This window comes from Chionomys nivalis, chromosome 18 (assembly GCF_950005125.1).
Source record: "Chionomys nivalis chromosome 18, mChiNiv1.1, whole genome shotgun sequence".
NCBI classification, from domain to species: domain Eukaryota; kingdom Metazoa; phylum Chordata; class Mammalia; order Rodentia; family Cricetidae; genus Chionomys; species Chionomys nivalis.
In genome coordinates, this window is record NC_080103.1 from 58,746,456 (window position 1) to 58,766,440 (window position 19,985).

General features: G+C 39.9%; 1 protein-coding gene across 4 annotated transcripts in view; it reads left to right on the plus strand.

Annotated features, from left to right (window-relative positions):
* Zzz3 (zinc finger ZZ-type containing 3) overlaps positions 1-19,985 on the plus strand; it is a 68,632-nt gene that overhangs the window by 19,770 nt on the left and 28,877 nt on the right. For 3 of the 4 annotated variants that reach the window (XR_009058606.1, XM_057793395.1, XM_057793394.1), the window contains exons 2-4: positions 1,959-2,069; positions 4,582-4,723; positions 9,581-11,133. Coding sequence is in view for 3 of the 4 variants with exons in the window: in XM_057793395.1 (XP_057649378.1) it covers positions 9,611-11,133 (1,523 nt within the window). In the remaining variant the exon portion in view is untranslated. The remainder of the gene's footprint in view (positions 1-1,958; positions 2,070-4,581; positions 4,724-9,580; positions 11,134-19,985) is intronic. The other variant, XM_057793396.1, reaches the window with a different exon arrangement.

A 19,985-nucleotide genomic window follows, 5' to 3' on the forward strand; every position in this document is an offset into this window, starting at 1 on the left:
ATCATGTGGGAATTTGGAGTGACATTGTAGGCATCTTTCTTTGGTTTGTATGGAAGAAGCATAAGTCACACACAGACACACTTGTACAATGATTGAAATGACTTAAGAGTTTGCTTTTGAAGTGCAGTGTTTACCAGGATTCCTGCTGCTCTGCCTCCTAAGCAGCAGACTGTAGGTGTTCACTGCTGAGTGTGGTATCTTAGTTCGTATTCAAGAAAGGTTTGTACAGCTGCATTTTAGGGGTGTTTTTTTTGTTTGTGGGTGCTGAGTTTGACTTCAGGGTTCCACACCTGCTAAGTCCATATTTTGCCATTGAACTGTATCCTTAGCCCCTTAAATTATTTTGAGAGAGGACTTCATTGTGTCCAGGGTGCCAGGATCTGTGTATCCTTTGCCTGATTAGACCTCCAGTGCTGGGTGGAGCTACCACACACTCAGCTTCACCTTGTTTTGTCATTCATTTCCTGTGTATTCCTGTGATACTTTTGTAGAGGGTGTAGTCTGTGGTAACACTGCTATAAAAGAACCATGTGTACACATGTGCATGTGTGCTTAGTGTGTGTATGTGTGTGATGCCTCACATCAGACCTAGGGTCTCCTGCATGGTAGGCACGTGCTCTGCTCCTGTCCTGAACAGCACCCAAACTGGGTAGGCCTGCACAACCCCTGGCAAGAATTCTCAGGTTATATTTAAGAGGAACTCAAGACCCCCCCTCCCCCACCCCACTTCATTTCTTTGTGGCCAGCATTAGATGTCTTCTTCACTTGCCATTGGCCTTATGGAGTCACTCACCAGACCTGGAGCCTTACCAAGCCATCAACACCATCCATCTCCCTGTCTCTTGACTCTCCAGCCCCAGGTCCTCTGTCTGTGTGGCAGCATGGTATAACAGTGCCATCCTCCTAGCCCATCATGCCATTTTTTTGTTTTTTCATATTTATTGTGTGTTTTTCATACTTTCACCTGCTCAGCCATCTTGCTGGCTCCTGTCAGGTTCCAAGTATCATGGATTTCTTTCTTCTTTTTTCTTATTTTTAAGATTTTTTTTTTTTTAGTAAATTTTTTTACTAAATGGTTTCCATTCCCTTCTTTCCTCCTATTCCCCTCCCCCCCCCAATGGTCTAATGTCTCATCCATTGCTGTAAATTTTTTCCTCTTTTTTTTTTTTTTTTTTTTTGAGGCTGGGTTTTGTTAAGGTGTGTTACTTTTGTTTATGTTGTATTTGTTTTTAACTCTGTAAAGCTGTGATTCTTTGCCTGTCTAAAACACCTGATGGTCTAGTAAAGATCTGAATGGCCAATAGCGAGGCAGGAGCAAGGGTATGCGGAGCTGGCAGGCAGAAGATATAGAAGGAGAAATCTGGGAGATTTTCAATGTAGTAGCCCAAGGAGGAGGAGGACATCAGGGCCAGCCATTCAGCTACACAGCAGTCCACGGAGTAAGAGTAAGATTAACAGAAGTAAGAGAGCAGAAATGCTCAGGCAAAAGGGTAGGCAGGATAATAGAAGTTAAGTAAAAGCTGTCAAGCAACAAGCCAAGCTGAGGCTGGGCGATTATAAGAAAGAATAAGCCTCTGTGTGTGATTCTTTTGGAGCTGAGTGGTGGCTCCTCAAAAGAGTAAAAACATAATACTACAGGGTTTCTTTCTATGTGTAAATATCATAAAATACTAGAAGGTGCTTTCTTATTAATGTCTGATTATGAACTTCAAAAATGAGATATGTCTTTAAGGCCCTCTGCTTTGCAGGAGTTTAAATTGAGAATACTTGATTTTGGGTAACTGTGTAAGAGTTAGTAGATCCTCTGGCTCTGGTAATATGTGCCGTGGTAAATAGAGGGACTCAGTTAAGGAACTCAGAAGGATGGTGTGTACTATGTGTATCTGGAGATATGTTTGTTATCCACAAGTCTGTAAATAGTGACATCATAGTGACCGTCTTGTGATTTCCCTTCACAGATAACAAGTTGTGCTAGTACAGCCGTATAAATAACTCCTGAAGTCTCAGTGTAACGTGGACATTAGCAGTGATGACACATAAATGCAGTACTAGGCGAAACCCTTCAAAAGGTAAGAAAAGAATGTGTTGTTCCCAAAGGCCAGTAAGATGGAAGTCATTGGCGGGTGTGGTTCTAGTGTATCAGGCTTGAAATGTGCACAAGAGCCTGTCTAAAATGAGAAGTCAGCTATAAGTTATGGGTTCTTTTGTGAAAATAACAATGGTAGATATTCCTAATTGGCAAGTACAGTGAGGGATGCTCTGTAGTGAGCCCTCCTGAGAAATGAGAAATGAAATCACAGTGTGGCCACGATTTCAGAGTGTACAGGGAGCCTCTGGTCCTGATGGTGGCTGCCACATTATGGACTATCTGCTCTGTGTTCTGATGGACTTCTGGGGAGGGCAGGGAAGTCATGAGTTGGAGTCTTCAGTATAAAGCTGGATTTTCAAGTCAAGCTTACATTTTGTAGGATTATGTTTTCCCTGTGCAACCACTATTCTTGCTAATTTAGAGCTTTAAACAAAAAGAGGGGAAAATAGCAGGTTTTCTACTTTATCTACTGTAGAATTTATGAGGAGAGGTTGCATTCATAGTTAGTAGGTTGTGCCTCTGTTCCTCTCTGAGAAGCAATCTCTTCCTACGTAATATTTTATTAATGTAAGTAGGAAGATTAATAAGAAATTTCAAGGGTAAAAATATATACTAGAGTATAATTCTTTTTTTATTTTAATTTTTTAATTTCATGTTTTTGAGTGTTTCGTATGCATACCAGAAGAGGGCATGGTTTTCATGAGACTATAGTTATGGATGGTTGTGAGCCACCATGTGGGTTCTGGTGGCTCAAGACCTCCAGAAAAGCAGCCAGTGCTCCCAGCTGCTGAGCCATCTCTCTGACCCTAGAGTCAGTTCTACAAATATTAGGATGAGAATGCAAGCTTGAAGAGAAAAAGTTAAAAAAAAAAATCTACTTTAAATATTACAGAAGTGCTGGACATGGAAGTGCAGACCTTTAATCCTGGCATTTGGGAGACAAAATTAGGTCTAATCTACATCCTGAGTTCCAGACAACCAGGGTGATGTAGAAAGACCCTGTCTGAAAACCAGCAGAAGGAACAGCAGGCATAATTATTTGTACACACTCGTAACCCCATCCCTTGGGAGTTCAAGTTCAGCAACCATAGGGATGTTTGAGGTCAGTCTGTGCCACTGGAAACCCTGTCTCATAAAACAAAACAACAGGCTAGGTGTGCTGGCTCACATGTTTAATCCCAGCACTCAGGCGTCAGAGGCTGGCAGATTTCTGTGAGTTACGTTAGCCTGGGCTGTACAGTGAGACCCTGTTTCAACAAAACAAAACAGACACATAAACCAGCAAAATACTATATTATAGTAATGAAAAGCTTATTATGTGTGTTAAAATAAGTGTAGCAGGCATTGGATCATTTTAATACTTACTTAGTTTCTGTTGGCTGTATGTAAATAGACCAAGTACATCTCCTTGAGCAGTAATCTATTCATTTTTACTAGATAGAACCCTGGTTTATAAGATTTGGTAATTGCACCAGTCCTTAATTACAATACTTCACTTAAAATAGTATCCATCTAAAAATATCTACTTTAATGCTTAAAATAAAGTGGCAAGGTTAGTCATAAACATTTGCTTGCCTTTTTTCTAGTACTGTTATTTGCAGATGGTCATTCCTAATAACCCAATTAGCTAGAGCATGTGGTCTCTGAAAAAGATGTTATAACATACTAGTAAAACTGCAGTTATATAATATGCCAAGAATTGGAATTTTACTAGGTTAATTAAAATATCAGACTTAGTATTTAACTCAGGAAACTTTTTCCTTTTTTTTGAAAATTTTATTGATTTGGATTTCACATCATGCATATCGATCCAGTTCATCTAACTCTTGGCTTTTTTCTTATTGGAGAATCTCTGTGGTCAGACATGGTGGTGCACACTTTTAATAATATCCCATACTTGGAAGACTGAGGCAGGAGGGTATCCGAGCTTAGGGCCAGCTTGAGTTCCAGGACAACCAGGGCTGTGTAGGGAGACCTTGTCTCAAAAAAACCAACACCACCACCAATAAAAATTTAAAAAGAAAAAGAAAAGAAAATACATATGGGTAAAGGTAGCAGAAGCTTCAGTTAGTAGCTTACTCTGTGCCTATTTGTGGGGCTCACATGTGCTCGGATACAAAGGAGTCTCAGCGTAAACTTAGCATCATGGTTTTGTTTTTATTCAGTCCTAAGTCTAGGAAATCCTCTAGAAATTCTTTATATGGTCATCTTTAAGAGGGGGGGGGAAGCCTTTGATTACAGCAAATTGCAAGAAAGGGCTGAATCATATGTTACTTAAATTAATAATTGAGTTATTTGTAAGGATTTGTGTTGTTTCAAGTTTCTTCAAGCTTTGTCCCACTTGCTAACTGCCCTTGAGGCTACTTAACCAGGAAGCACCAAAAACATCACTTTGAAGATACTGCTGCCTCTGTGTACTTCTGTAATCAGAGTATATCATTAGCATAAGTTAATTTCCTTATTTAATACTTTTTTATCATTTTATTTTAAAGAGAGACGTTTAAGAGGGTCTAGTATTCTTCGAGGCTGAAGCTGAGAACCGGAAGCTTAAGCTCTATTGTAGATCATAGCTTCATCTGCTCATATAAGGAAAAGAAGGAATATTTCCACAATGATAGATCTTTGGTTATACAGGTAAGTTACTCAGTTGTGCAGTAGAGAAAACAACTTTAGTTTGATTTTATTTATTTTGGTGGGAGGAGACATGTTATTTTCCATCTTCCTTTCTCTGCCTTGCTGTTTGATGGCATTCTCGAGCTGTACGGACTGAAGATTAAATATTTTCCCATTTCTCTTTTCTCAACAAATGGATAAATGAAATGACTATTGGTATCTTGAGACTAGACTCAACCTGTCTGAAATATGCATGTTTAAGGAGCAGTGTGAAAGTCTTTGACTTCTCAGTTCTTTTAAGTGTATATTCATTTGAATCTATTCTGTCTTCCTGTATGGCTGTCTTGTCAATCATCTATTATATCTCTCTTGATAACAAAGAAGAGATCCCTTTGTATATAACTGCATGATAGAATTTCCAGACTTCAAAGAGGTGACCATTAACTTTTCAATGCATTGAGTGGATAGGGTCACAGGTTTTCTTCTGCTCCAATGGAGTGATGATCATACAATTGAAATAATTTGTCTGTTAAGAGAGTTGTATGACTAGGTGTCACAGTATGCACCTGTAATCCTACCACCAGGACACAGGAGGATTGTTAGAGTTTTAAGGCTGGTTCGGGATGCATAGCAAGACCCTGTCTCAGAAACTACATCTCAGAGACTTGAATGATAGAGAAAGCCTGAGCACAGCTTATGCTACAGACAGGCAGAAAGTCATACTGGCGACACCTCTCGGTTACCCTTACTTGCTTTTTTCTTTGATTTTGGCCTTTGTACCTGGAAATATGGGTATTGTGACCAGTTTTCTAGATGTTGTTCACTTAATAAAACTAATATGATAATATTGGTGTTAGCTAGGCATGGTGGCATACTATGCCTTTAATCCCAGCACTCAGGAGGCAGAAGCAGGTGGATCTCTGTGAGCTGAAGGGCCAGCCTGCTTTACATAGTGAGTTCCAGAACAGCCAGAGCTACATAGCAAGCCTCTGTATAAAAATAATAATAATAACTTATTATTATCCAGAATAATAAAAATAAAATAGTATTGGTGTTAATTGCCAACTCCTCAACTCCTAAAGTAAACTGGGACACTTGGTGAGTAGAGCAGGGGCCAGAGGCTACAGTATGGAGGTTACAGGCACTGTACTAGGGATAGTTTTTGAGTAAAGCGTAGCTGCAGCATGCTTTGTTTCTAGTGGGTGGGCCTTTGTCGTTTAGTCTGTCCTATTTCTTTTGGTTCTGATTCAGTAATGTGGGTGTAGTCACTAGGACTGGAGCTTCATGATCAGAAAGAGCTAATAATGTTTCAGAATTTTAATAGTTTTTATAGATTCAAGTTCAGGGGAAGGTGCTTCAGTGGAAGTCTGATAAGAGTTAGGATGTGTGGATTTAGGGGAAGTTTGAAGCTCTGGACAGGCTGATAACGTTTGGTTGCTTGGCCCATTTCATTCTCTTCAGTAGTATGAAAGCTTAGGAGGATGGGGCATACAGGATAAAGTGTGCTGATTCTAGTGATGGGTCATGTTCTCTTCTTGTCCTCTGGAAAATGGAAACTCAGGTTTCCCTTAATTCTAAAACTATAATAATACAGTTTCTCTTAATAAATGGGTGTGGCTAAGGCTTTCATCAGGTGTCTCTTAGTTTATATTATTAAGGGTGTTCCTGAGCTATTTGGCAAATAGGTTCACTTCTATTCCCATAACAACTTCATATTTGGCAAGGATATAATTATATGACCAAACCTCTTCATTGGATTCTTTAGTGACTTTGTATTTAGCTAAAATAAGGAAAATAACAGTTTCGGTCTGTACTACTTTGCTAAATAAATAAACTTGACACAACAATATTGAGATTTGGTTGGAATAATGTAGACAAACTTTATTAAAAGTCCCATATTGATTAATGGCTTTTACGTTCAGTTTATTAGGTAATTGCAAAGTGTATGTATACTTCATATATGCTTATGTAAAAATAGGAAAGAGGAAGAAATATAACAGATTTGTTTTAAACTCGGGCTTTCATAATTTGACTAGATTTTTACTTTAAGTGTATAAGGTAGTTTTGCAATCTGTTTATGCTTCTTTAGCCAAAGCAATCATGGCCTTATTTATAATGTTTTGTTTTAATCGTTATGATGTAGTAAAATATTAAAGAGAATTATGTATCTAATTTGGTTTGCAACCTTATGATTGAATGACGTTGTTAGGCTACTGCCTGAGTGCAGTATCTCAGTGTTTCTCCTACTCCAGCATGTGTGAATTGTTGGGTAGGGTCTAAGATTCTGCAGTTCTTTCTTTTTTCTCACCTTTTCCCCTTTCTGTTCTAAGTACCAAATGCAAGTCAGTTCCTAGCAAGCTTCAGGACATGCTTCTAATGTGAACTCTCGGGCTATATGGTTACAGCAGTTTGAAATACCAGAAAATACTCACTGTCAGATGAGCTCTTCTTGTTGGCCCCCGAAAACATAAACATATTTATTTCCTTCCTTCCTCCCTCCCTCCCTCCCTCCCTCCCTCCCTCCCTCCCTCCCTCCCTCCCTCCCTCCCTCCCTCCCTTCTTTCATTTTTACTGTTTATTAGTCCTCTCCCGAAACAGGTTCTTGATAATTGCAGCCTAGTAGTTAGCCTTTAATGTAACCAGTGGATAGAACTAAAGCCTTTTTTAGTGAACAAAAGACACAGAAAGAGACTTTATCTTTGGTTCTAATCAGTGTTTTAGTTTTATAACTGGAATCATAAAAGTACAGGCTTTCATAGGTACTCTTTGATAGTGATTTCATTTATATTTGTGTGTACATACACGTTTATATTCATACATATATATATATATACACATGTTTATATTCATACATATATACATACACTTTGAAAATAATTATCAGTATTAATGACAGATGTCTGATACAATACTCTCTTTTGTGGAAGTTAAATTACAGAGAAAGGTTTTGCATCTTGTTCAGATTGGTTTGAAAAGAGAAGAATGGTTAAGGAGAGCCAGTTAACTGAAATATCTTCAGGGGGTTATAAGCCTTTAATGGGCATCAGTTATTGAAAAATAAAGCTTAATCACAAGTTATGAAGATAATTAAATTTGTATTATATTTTATAGTTTGCTTAGAAAATTTATTTTTAATTTTACATTCATATTTACATAGATATTAGTATATAACTTTCAACTTTGAGAACTCCAGACTTTGATACTTCAAAGAAATAATTGCTTTTAAAAATTTTCAGTTTGTGTTCTTTTAACGCATTAAAGTTTAACTTATTTATTTTGATTGGAAGTAGAAACTGATCAGTAAGTAAAGCAGAACTGTTTTCTTGATGGCAAGCTGTTAGAAAAATAACTTAGATTTCTAGATAGTGCAGTTCATGTGAGAGCTCTCTGCTCTGATGGAGTATACCTGCTTACTGTTAAGCTGATCTCCAGGAAATTAGAACGAGTAATGCTGTTTTAAGGATTTTAAAGCATGCCCTGCTTCAGAATGAACCTGAGTTCAACCGACTTTGCATATTTCACAGAGTACTTTTCTTCCTTAGCTCCTTGTCAGCAGCCAGAAGCAGGGCAGCAGTTTTCTTTTGTTTCTTGTGCAGCGAGTTGCTGTGCTCTTCTGTAGTTCTAGTGTTTCCAGTATTAGGTAATGCAGTTGAGGCCTGGAAGGGAATGTGCTTGATTTGCATGGGGAGTAGATAAAATGGCGTTAGATGGGTTCTGTGTGAGGGAGGCCACTGGAAGGTGACCACGGCAGGAGGAAAGCATGGTGAAGCTGCGTTATGCTGTTGTTGACCCTTTCTTTATTTAACCATTCTGTACTCCTCTTGAAGTTGTTAAGCAGCAAGTGAAGTGACAAAATATCTAAGAAAACCAACAGAAGGGGAGGAAGGGGATGGAGACATGGAATATCATAGTGCCTTTGTTCTTCTTGATCACATGGAAGACCTGGAAAATGTCATAGCTCTTTCAGAGTTTACCCAGGTGGATCAATGAGGAGATTTTCCAGTAGGCTTCCTACTTCTCTTAGAAGGTTCAAGCATCTGTACCAGAAAATTCACTCACCTCCACACAGTGAGTTAAAGATACGCTGCCCTACATACAGAACCTTAAAGAAGAAAATGGGTGTGTGTGCCTGTGTGTAAATACACACATGTGACATGTGAGATGATACTCCTTACTTCTGAAGTGACTCTTTTTGAGGACAGCTCTTGCTTTCTGTCTCCTCAGAATGCTTTCATGTAGTGATATGCCTTTCTCTAGAAACTAGAGCTTTGATTGCTTGTGGTGTTAGGCAGTGCAAGCTAGTGTTGCGACTTCAGGCCACAGTTTAATTACAGAAAGTTCATAGCAATATACCATAGCTTGTTATCAGGGGACTTAACCGAAAACCATTTTAGTAAAAACCACAAACTGATTAGAAATGTGTTCTATAAGATAGCTAGCTGATCTATAACTTTAAGAGTGCTACTTTAATAACCAAAATGGAATCCTATGTTAGGTTCATCATTTCTGAGAGGCAAAGAGACAGTGAACTTGGTCTCTACAGTTCGCTATGAACTGGCTATATGTAGGTTGTCAGTAGATTGTTGAGGCTGTCTGTGCTTCAGTCTCCTCAGTTGTAAAGTAGGTACAATAGCTGTACCTGTGAGTCGTGAGACTTCAGGGAGTGCAGGGTATTTAACATAAACACAGAGTCCTAGAACGTAAAAAATGGTATTTAACTGTTAACTATTATTAATGTCATTATTGGAAATTTTGATAATCTTTGTCCCATTATTTATTAATAATGGCTATACTTGGATAAAAAGTTATAACTTCATACTTTTGTTTTAGATATATTAACTATTACCTTTTTCTCATTATTTTGTTTACATTTTGAAGGTTTCCCAATGAGTGGATCATGATGACCGTATGGTAGGGACTTGCCATAGTATGGCTGCTTCCCGATCTACTCGTGTTACAAGATCAACAGTGGGGTTAAACGGCTTGGATGAATCTTTTTGTGGTAGAACTTTAAGGAATCGTAGCATTGCTCACCCAGAAGAGATCTCTTCTCATTCTCAAGTACGATCAAGATCACCAAAGAAGAGACCAGAGCTTGTGCCAGTTCAGAAGGGAAATGCTAGTGGAAGAACTTGTGATGTAAAACAGCAGAGTGCGCGAGAAGCGTGGGTAAGCCCTAGGAAAAGAAGATTCTCCTCTTCCGAGAAGGATGACCTAGAAAGGCAGGCCTTAGAGAGCTGTGAAAGAAGGCAGACAGAGCCAGCAGCGCCAGGCCTGAGGAACATTAAACGCTGTTCTAGAGCTGAAGCCTCAAACAGCTCAGAGGAAGATTCGCCTGTAAAACCAGACAAGGAGTCGGTAGACCAGAGGACAGTAGTGGACCATGATGCAGAGTTTCAAGGGACTAAACGAGCTTGTCGATGTCTTATATTGGATGATTGTGAGAAAAGGGAAATTAAAAAGGTGAATGTCAGTGAGGAAGGGTCACTTAATGCTGCGGTAGTGGAAGAAATCACGGGCTATTTGACTGTCAATGGTGTTGACGACAGTGACTCGGCTGTTATAAACTGCGATGACTGTCAGCCTGATGGGAACACTAAACAAAATAGCACTGGTTCCTATGTGTTGCAGGAAAAATCAGTAGCTGGAAATGGGGATTCAGAAACGCAGTCTCCAGTGTTCTTTGGTAGTAGGAAGGAAGACAGTTGTATAGAGCATCTCGTGCCTTGCACAAAGTCAGAAGTGCAGATCAAGTCGGAGGACCCCAAACTAGTAACTTCCTGCCATCCCGTGGAACGTCGGAATCAGCTGACTGCTGAGCCAGCCGTGGGCCCTGTTTCTGAAATTCAGTCATCCTTAAGAGATTCTGAGGAGGAGGTAGATGTGGTGGGAGACAGCGGTGTCTCAAGAGAACAGTGTGATGAGAACAGTGGGGACCCTCTGGACACAGATCCTGAAAGCATGCCAGTCTCCGCAGAGCCAGAACCGTCCTCTACGCTAGACTGTGCTTCAGCTCAAATGACACCTTTATCCGAACCGCAAGAGCACCGGTATACCCTGAGAACTTCGCCTCGAAGGGCGGCTCCAACCAGAGGTAGTCCCACTAAGAGCACGTCTCCTTACAGGGAAAATGGACAATTTGAGGAGAGTAACCTCAGTCTCAGTGAAACGCATACAGTTGTTAGTGATGATGTAAGTCAGTCTCCCACAAATCCTGTTGAAATTTCTCAAAGTGAAAAGGTTCTGTGTTGTGACTCTCAAAACCATGGAAGTGAAGGACTAAGTAAGTCACCCTCAGAGGCCACAATGAATGTTGGACCCTTGCCGTCTGCCAAAGAGAGTGCCAGTCAGCACCCTGCGGAAGAGGAGGATGATGACCCTGATGTTTATTACTTTGAATCAGATCATGTGGCACTGAAACACAACAAAGAGTATGTGTAAATATGGTAACCATGAGTTGTGCTTTGTTTATCACTCCAGGCTTTCAGTATCATTCATAAATGTCTAGTCTGAATGTTTCTATTGCGGAGGAAGTTAACACTTCAGTATAAGTTTAGACTTAACATAAATTTCTTAACTCAAAAACTGAGATTAAGCATTGAACTTCATTACTCGTCTCTAGTTGACATTTTCTGGTGCTGAGTTCCCATGTGTCTAAATAAGAAAGGACAAGTGAAACCATGGGCAGTGTCACAGGAAGTCAGTGGAAACATGAGGAGTGCTAGTGCTCTGGATCTGAGTTAGCACAGTCCACTTGGACCTAGAGATTTATAACATCTGCCTTTATAAATCATAAGTATGTAGCTATCGTCTAGGTACTGACAATCTGGCAAACTAGAAATTATTTGTATTTAAATCTCCATTAAATGTCTGACTTAAGAATGTGCTTGAGGCATCATCGTTGTAGATTAGTGCAACAGACAGTGCTGTTAACACTGCTGGTGGCTTCGCTCAGCCCTGGCTCATGGTGCCTGTAAGGTCTCACACCTCTACCAACGTACTTTTGCAAAAATTTCTGTATCCAAATTTTTAACAATTTTGCTCATTTATTTTAAGTTATTCTGGAAAATAACAAAAATGAATCAGAGCTAACTGTCTCTAATCCTGGAAGGACTCTAAAGTGCTCATCAAAACTACTTTAATGGGTAACAGTGACCAATTAATTAAATTAAGTAAATTAATTCCTCTCATCGGTTGGCTTTTGACAGCTGTCACAAAGTCACATTGTAGTGGTTGTACAAAAATAATTGGAGTTGAAGAATATTCTAATGCTTTTATTGTGACAGATACCTGGTCAGGTATCACTGGGACATCATGATCTCTTTACCATGCTTAGCAGGAAGTTTGTTCAGGACATATATCTGGTAACACTGTAACCTTTTAGCATAGGTCTCTTTTCTGGAAAAGAGGTTTTTTTTCTGTGTTCTTTTTGTTTTTGTAGATTTTTTGAGACAGGGTTTCACTGTGTGGCCCTGGTTGTTCCAGAACTCACTCTGTAGACCAGGCTTTCTTCAAACTTAGATCTGTTCGCCTCTGCCTCCCAAGTGCTGTGACTAAAGGCATGTGACACCGCTGCCCAGCTTCCTATGTTCTTTTAAAATTGTATTTTAAAACCATATTTAAGAAAGATTTTATAAATTACTGTAGAAGGTTCCGAGTCTAATAATAAGCGAGATCAGTTTAAGGCCGGAAAATATAATAAGTGCATAAGTGAAAGATTTCAGTTAGAAATAGAATAACTGGTACACGGTGAACCCCGCACAGTCCCAACATGAGAGGCCAAGGCAGGAGGGTGCCTGGGTCATGTAAGGGGACCCTGTCTCAAAAACCAAACAAACCAAATCAACAAATGTTTTCCATTTATACATAATTTTTAAAAAGGGGAGGGGTGGTTTATAGGTACAAAGAAACATGTTTTAGAGAAACAACTAAAACCTCAAAAAAAACGATAATCTTGTTTCATTTTCTTATCTTTGAAATGGGGGCTATCTTTCTGTGTCACCTAGGTTAGTGTTGAATTGTGACTCAGGTGAGGCCCCTGTTCTTGAGAACATGGGACTTCGAGCTTTTGTCACCATGGCTAGCTCCAACTTAAATGGCTTTGAATTTCTCCAAAACTTATGTTGTTTCTTCTGAACTGAGAGCCTGGCAGGTGTGAGGCATGTGCTCTGCTCCTCAGCCACTACCTTCTCTTCCAGGAAACAATGTTCCCTTGATTTTTGTTTTCTTTGTTACAGGGTATTCTCTTCAGTTTTGACTCATCATTGATTCTGAGAAATAGTAATTCACTCTTGTCCTTAATAACTTCAATTTTAAAAGTAACAATACTCTCATAAAATAATTATCCAAGTAGTGGCTCTAACTCCCAACAGGTGATATTCCATGTACATCAGCACGGGGCATGGAGTCCTTTGGAGCTGGGATGCTGTTTACTCCATGAGGACAGTGCTCAGTGCTGATGCATCATTGAGTGACTGGGTGAAAGAAATTATTTTGCTCCTGTTATCTTTTGCTTTGAAAATGACACTTAATTTTAGGTTTTACTTTCTTTTGCTTTCTGCTTGCATTACCACTGCTCTTCTTGGATGGAAAGAGATGATCATGATTAGTATCTTGGTTTGAAGTAGTTCTTAGAAAACAGTATTTGATCATATTGCATGTAAATTCTTTATAAATATCCTTTTTTTGTTTCTATTCCCATGGTTTTTTATTTTAATACAAATGTCAGAGATAATTGGCTTTTAAAAAACTATTAAAAAAACTATAAAACAAGCCAAGTGATTGTTTAAAAACAGCGTCACTATGATGCTCTCGTGCTTTCAAGTGTCGGGAATTTCAAATGCTTTGAAAGTGGTATTGGTGGATCCTCTCTGTTGGTGCACAGTACTCTGTGCTAGAAAAGCTCTCTAGCTCATTGCCTGTGAAACTGGGGATTTAGCTTTGCCTAAGGTATCCTTTAGTACTCTGCCAGAAGGGACCACGTCCTACTTTCTGATGCCAATTAAAGCAGGTTATTAATGTCAGATGCCATGCTGCACACAATCTACAGACCCTGTCTCAGACAAAAAGTGTCTGAGAATCCCATGGTTGCCGTCGTGTTCTCTTAAAGAGTTAGGCGCTTTGATTCTACCTGTTACAGTTAAAACTAAGCTGACAGTAATGATTTAATTGGCAGGCTTCGCCTTGTCATTTTAATTTATCCATCTCTTTGAAAGACTATCACTCATAAATGTTTTGAGAAGATACTTTAGTGTCCTAGCTTTAGTCATGGCTCATGACAAGTTTGTCAACAGCACAGGGAAGTGAGTCTGAGTGTTAGGGTACTTGATTGTGGCTAACATTGTACTTTGGCTTATTCTTCCTCTAAATAGAGAACTCTACTTGCTAACTGAAAAAGAGGCTAGAAAATATGTTTTTCTGGTGAGGTTCTTGCTCGTGGTTATCTTAGTAGTATTGCCCAAGGCAATACTTTCCCTGAAAAGTTTCCAGTCCCTTGAAGGTCAATAATGCTCCTTTGGTAGCCTGGCTGATTGAGATCACTTGCCTAACTGGCTGCTCTTCCTGGTAAGCCCTGAGGTTCTGGCTTTCAGGATCAGATAAGGATTTTAAGGTCCTAGGGTTTAGATTTAGTATTATTTTTTTTCAATTCAAAAGGTAATCACTAGAAATGAAACTTGGTGATGGATGTCAAAGTAAGTGTATTACACAGGCTGTACAGCAGAGTCTGACGCCAGTGGTAGCATACATGCCGAGCGTGTGAGGACCTGGGTTCCGTGTCTGGGACTGCACTGCAGACACGAAAAGCATCACGAGCTAATGGTACAAATGGGTCACACTTGGCCTTTAAAAAAGATGAGTTTTGTTTGTTTTGTTTTCTTTTTTGAGACAGGGTCTCTTGTAGCTCAGGCTGTCCTTAAGTTGTGCTGTTGCTGAAGGTAACCTTGAGCTTCTGACCCTCCTCCGTCCCTTTCCTGTGTTGCTGGGATTACAAGAGTGCATGACTGGACTCAAACTTCTATTTTCTAGTTGGTAATCCGAGCCATGTCTGGTTAACCTCATGGAATGAAGACTTCCTCCAGGGACTTAGGGAGTTTTTAGATTGAGAATCTTAACAGAGCAGATCTTTGGTGTTTGGTTCTTAAACAATCTGACTATAGTTATAATGCCCTCGTTTTTAATCCATCAGAACCAGCATTTTAGGTGAATGACCCTCATTTAACTTATTTAGCTGCTTTCATGTTCTTTGTTTTAATAGTGTGTTTGTGAAGAACAAGTGGCTTCATGTAGAGGATTTGGTTAATTTACAAAGAGTATTCTGAGGGTTTAGAATGCGGTGGTCTATGAAAGTCAGCAGCTACTGAGGAAGAGGGTGCTCCGTGCTCCTTGCCGGCTCATAGAAAGTGCTGTAGAACACCAGCCAAACCTGACCCAGGCTTTGAGTGTACGGATTGATGGGAGGTGCGAACTCTGTCTTAAGTATAACATCTGTTGTCAGGAGTAAGTCACTGACTGATCAAAACATGTAGTGAATTGTTGCCAACTTATTTTCTTACGTGTATGGTTGTTTTGCCTGTGTGTATGTCTGAGTACCACATGCGTGTGCCTGGTACCCGTGGCGGCCAGAAAAGGAAGTTGGGTCCTTTTGTACTGGGGTTCTAGATGGTGCTGAGCCCCCATGTGGTTGCTGGGAACCCTGCACCCTGGAGTACCAAGCACCCTGGAAGCAGCAGCTGGTGTTCCTAACTACTGAGCCATTTCCAGGCCCATTACCAAAAATTTTTAATTTTCAAGTAATATAGGTGATTTTAAATAATTCTGTGCTCTAATCTTAAGTATACTGGCGCATAAATATAGTCTTAACATTGCTGGTTTAGGGTCTTCGCTGGCTGTCAGAGACCGTGAACCGACACTTGTGACATCACTGTGATAATAGGTCTACTTTTCCATCTGGTATGATTCCTGACTTCTTTATAATCCATAGTTTCGCTTCTTCCTGTGGCTTAGTATTTCATAGCTATATTTCACAATTTTTATAGTATGTAGAAAAAATAACTTCTGTACTAATCATGTTCAGTAGTTTGAGATGCCTCATGCATAAGAAAGTTTAACTTTAACAATACATATAGGTATCTTACTCGCAGTCACCAATTCTCTCACTCTGTAACTTAGTACAGTTCATTGACATTTTCTGACAGTAGTTGGCATGACTTAGAGAACAGCAAAATAAGATCTTAATTTCTCAAGACTTCCTCACTTTGTCCCCAGTCACAAAGAGGTCCTTAAATTTATCTGTAATTTCTCATGTGATAACTTATGACTTCCCTTTGCCCTCTCAACAATGTTAGAGAAGTTCACAGACCCCAGGGAAAAAAATTATTTGATCAACTACAGAAAATGCTTGAATGGATCTGCCTGAGTGGCCATATAGAGAGGAACACATGGGAGGTTGGGGAAAGGCTAAGGCACTGACGTTTGGGCGTAATACCATCCCAGTCATAGATTGTTTCTCTGAGCCCTGCCTAAAGAATTCTTTGTTCTGCATGGTTGGGATGTGTGTGGTTCTAGCTTTGTCAACACTTACTTGTTTTGTGTCCAGCTCCATGGTAATCTTTAATTGCTCTGTAGTCTCAGGTTAGGTTTGTGGAGCTTTGTGTTTAGCTAGAGGCTCCGTGTAGATGTGGGGCTTTTTTCTGTTACTCCTTTCTCTTTGGTGTCTTGTCCTACATATTCTAAGTCCTCAGCTTCCCCAAGCTGTTTTCTAAGTCTGTTCAGAAGGACACCTCTTGTTCCACATGCTAGCAGTTCTATGGGAAGAACGGCCATTGTGGCACTTCGCTCCTCACTCTGTCCTCTCTCACTCGTCATGGTTCTGCATTGTCTGTTGCCTAGATGTGACAAACAGTTGCTTCTTTATATTCTCCATCAAGACAGTCATCCAGTGCCATTCTGCCGTAACTGTGAGTATCTGCCTTTGTGAGCTTGCACGAGTTTATGTTCACAGGTGACTGTAAGATTGCAGAGATGGTACTGGTCCTCTGTAAGAGCAGTGAGTGCTTGACACTGCTGAGTCATCTCTCCGGCCCTCCATCTGGCTTAATTTTATTTTTAAAGTTTATTTTAGATATGCATTTTATTTTATTTATGAATGTTTTGCTTGTGTATTTGTGTTAGAAGGTGTCAGATCCCTTGGAATGGATGTTTGTGGGCCACGTTGTGGGACCAATTCAAGAGCATCAAGTGCTCTTAGCCGCTGAGCCAGCTCTCCAGCCTCATGTTATATTATGATCTTTTCCTTTATTTCATTGTTTTTCTTCTCCCTCCCTCCCTCCTTTTTTTTTTTTTTTTTTTTTTTAAACAGGATCACTCTGTTGCTCTGTAGACTAGGCTGACCTTCAACTCACAGAAATCCACCTGCCTCTGCAGGGAATAAAGGCATGTGCTAGCATGCCCAGCTTGACTTAATTTTAATGCATGCTGGGAGTGTTTCTTTAATGACGCTCCTCCCACCTGCTGGTTGACCACTCCTTGGAAATACTCATCATCACTAGTTCAGATACTGTGGGTTGAACTCAGCCTCTATGTTGAGCTTTACCTCCAGCCCTGACATTCTGTGACAGTGAGGATTGGCTTTTGTTTATAGCCTAAAAATTCATATAAGTAGACATAGATTTTTTAAATAAAGAAGCTGAGTTGAGTTTGAATAATAGGAATTTTAATTGAAGAATAGAGCTAGCTATTACTTGAAATACATTTTGTTGGTTAGATATTGATGTGGTTAAAGCAGGAGTTAAAGTTCACAGGAAAAGCAAGAGAAAGTGCATGAAAGACATGAAACTGGACGGGGTTTGGAAAGGTCATTCTGACATAGTAAGTGGTCTCATTTGTCTGGAGTTTTGGTGCTTTTTCTTAGTCTTTGGAACTTTTGCTGGATGAAGCCTGCTGTGGACTGTGTTTAGAAAGGCACGGGAATGTGTTCCTTTGTATCAGTACCAGTTTAATCCAGTTACTAATGAATGGTCTTTATTCCTTATTTTGCTTGTTATGTGTGTGGGTACTTTGCTCTCATGTGTATCTTTGCACCGTGTATGTCCGGTGCCATTGCAGAGGTAGTAAAGGGGCACCACATCCCCTGGAAACTGGAGTTGCAGACAGTGATGAGCCAATATGTGGGTGCTGGGAACCAAACAGGTCCTCTGAAAGAGCAACCTGTGCTCTTAACCACGACTCATTTCTCCAGCTTTCTTTTTAAATAAAATTAACTGGCATGGTGTAGTGGCACATGCCTTTAATCTTAGCATGTGGGACATAAAGACAGACTCTTAAGTTTGAGGCCAGCCTACATAGTTCCAGGATAAGCAGAGACATATCTAGTAAGACCCTGTGTTGGAAAATAAAATTTAAAAAAAATTAGTCCTAGAATGTTTTGTAGTAATTTGTTTTTTTAATACTATGCTTTCTGCTGTTTGTTTTGGAATTTTTTTTACTTACCTTTTATTTTGCTACTTTCTACATTTTCTACATTATTGTTTCTCTTTATTTTAGTAGTATACTACTGGATTCTTAAAATAATTCTTAGAAGGAAAGTTTATGGTCATATTTTATTGATAATAATGAGAGAGTCAGACTCACTATAGTCAAGAGCAAGTGTCTTTCTGATTAACACATAATTGTGTATTTTATAGACTTACGGCAGTATTACAAACTGTACATACTTTATATGAGTCTGATTAGGATAATCGTTACATGCGTCACCTTAAGCATGTCCCTGTTTATGCTGGGAACATTATGTCTCCTGTTTTGAATTACAGGATGCTCTTGGGCAACTACAGTTGACTCTGCTGTCCTGTAAAGCATGAGTAGTTATCTCTACTGTGCTCGTTAATCATCTCCTTCCTTGCATCCGTGTTGCAGCCTCTCCTGGAGTAGCTGCGTAAATGCTACAACAGGTAGAGTTATGTGAGGAGCCACGGTAAGCGAGTAGAGCGTGCATTTCATAAGTAGTATTGTTTTTTTGAGGTTACAACTAAATAATGTTTGCAGTTTTGAAATGCTATCTCATTTAAGTGTAAACTCAAATTCTTGAATTTCTTTTTAAGTCCCTTACAAAGGCAGCATGATTGTACTAGACAGGGAGAACATGCCCCCTTTCCCTCCTGGTGCAAGGCTGAACAGACGTCGTAAATGCAGCTGCATCTCTTCTGTGACTGTTGTCTACATGACCCCGACTGTTCTTTTCTCTTTGCGTTTCACCTTGCTTCTGATACTGCTCAGCCTAGGTACTGGCTGTCTTCTTTATGTCCTTCCCTGGGTTCTCGTTAGCTGATGTGGCTTAGAGGTCTGTCACCTGTGTAGTAATGGATTCAGCGGGGAGCCCAAGCTGAATTCTCCCTCAGCAGATCTTTCCTTTTCCTTGTCACACAGGAACCTGAGTAGACCATGCATGGGAATTAGTTTATTACTGCTTCCCAAACCATTTTCAGCGTCCTTCAGTTAACTTGTCAGTGTCTAGGAAAAGGAGCCTCTTTACTCACCCACCAGCCACTGGTTGAGGTCTGCTCTTCTTTCCATGAGTATCAGTCGGTGTCACCTCTTCTCTGCATCATTTGAAATGTTTCTGTGCTAGCTTAGAGTTCCCAGTTAGCCTAAGTAGACGCTGGTGACAGTACCTACTCATTTAAAACACTTACTGCCTGCCTCTTACTTCACATGCTAGCCAGATTCAACTGGAGTTCCGGAGTTTTCTTTTAACATTTTATTTAATGGGAGGGAGCAGCAGCCTGTAGAGATCAAAGGACAACTTAGAGATGTTGATTTTTCTCCCATGGTTTGGTGGCAAGTGCCGTTACCTGCTCAGAATTATCTCTCAGCCCAATTTCCCGAATTCTTTGAGTACCCTTGCCCCAGTCAACCAAGTGTGTTTAATCTGTGGCAGGCCTCGTGTGCTCAAGGACAGCTGTGAATGCAGCCCAACACAAGACTTTAGTAAATTGTTTAGAACTATTCTCAGGGTTCCTTCCCTTGTGTGATTTTTGTAACTCATTTTTCCAGTTCTCAACCTGTGGAGCGCAATGCATTTGGAATCACATATCAGATAGTTACATTACAATTCATAACATGGTAGCAAACTTACAATTATGAAGTAGCAACAAAAGTAATTTTATGCTTGGGGGGGCTCACCACAACATGAGGAACTGTACTAAAGGGCTGCAACATTGAGAAGGTTAAAAAGTATGGTCTTAGATGCTGACATTGTGTTATAACGGAAAGGATGGGCAAGCCTGAA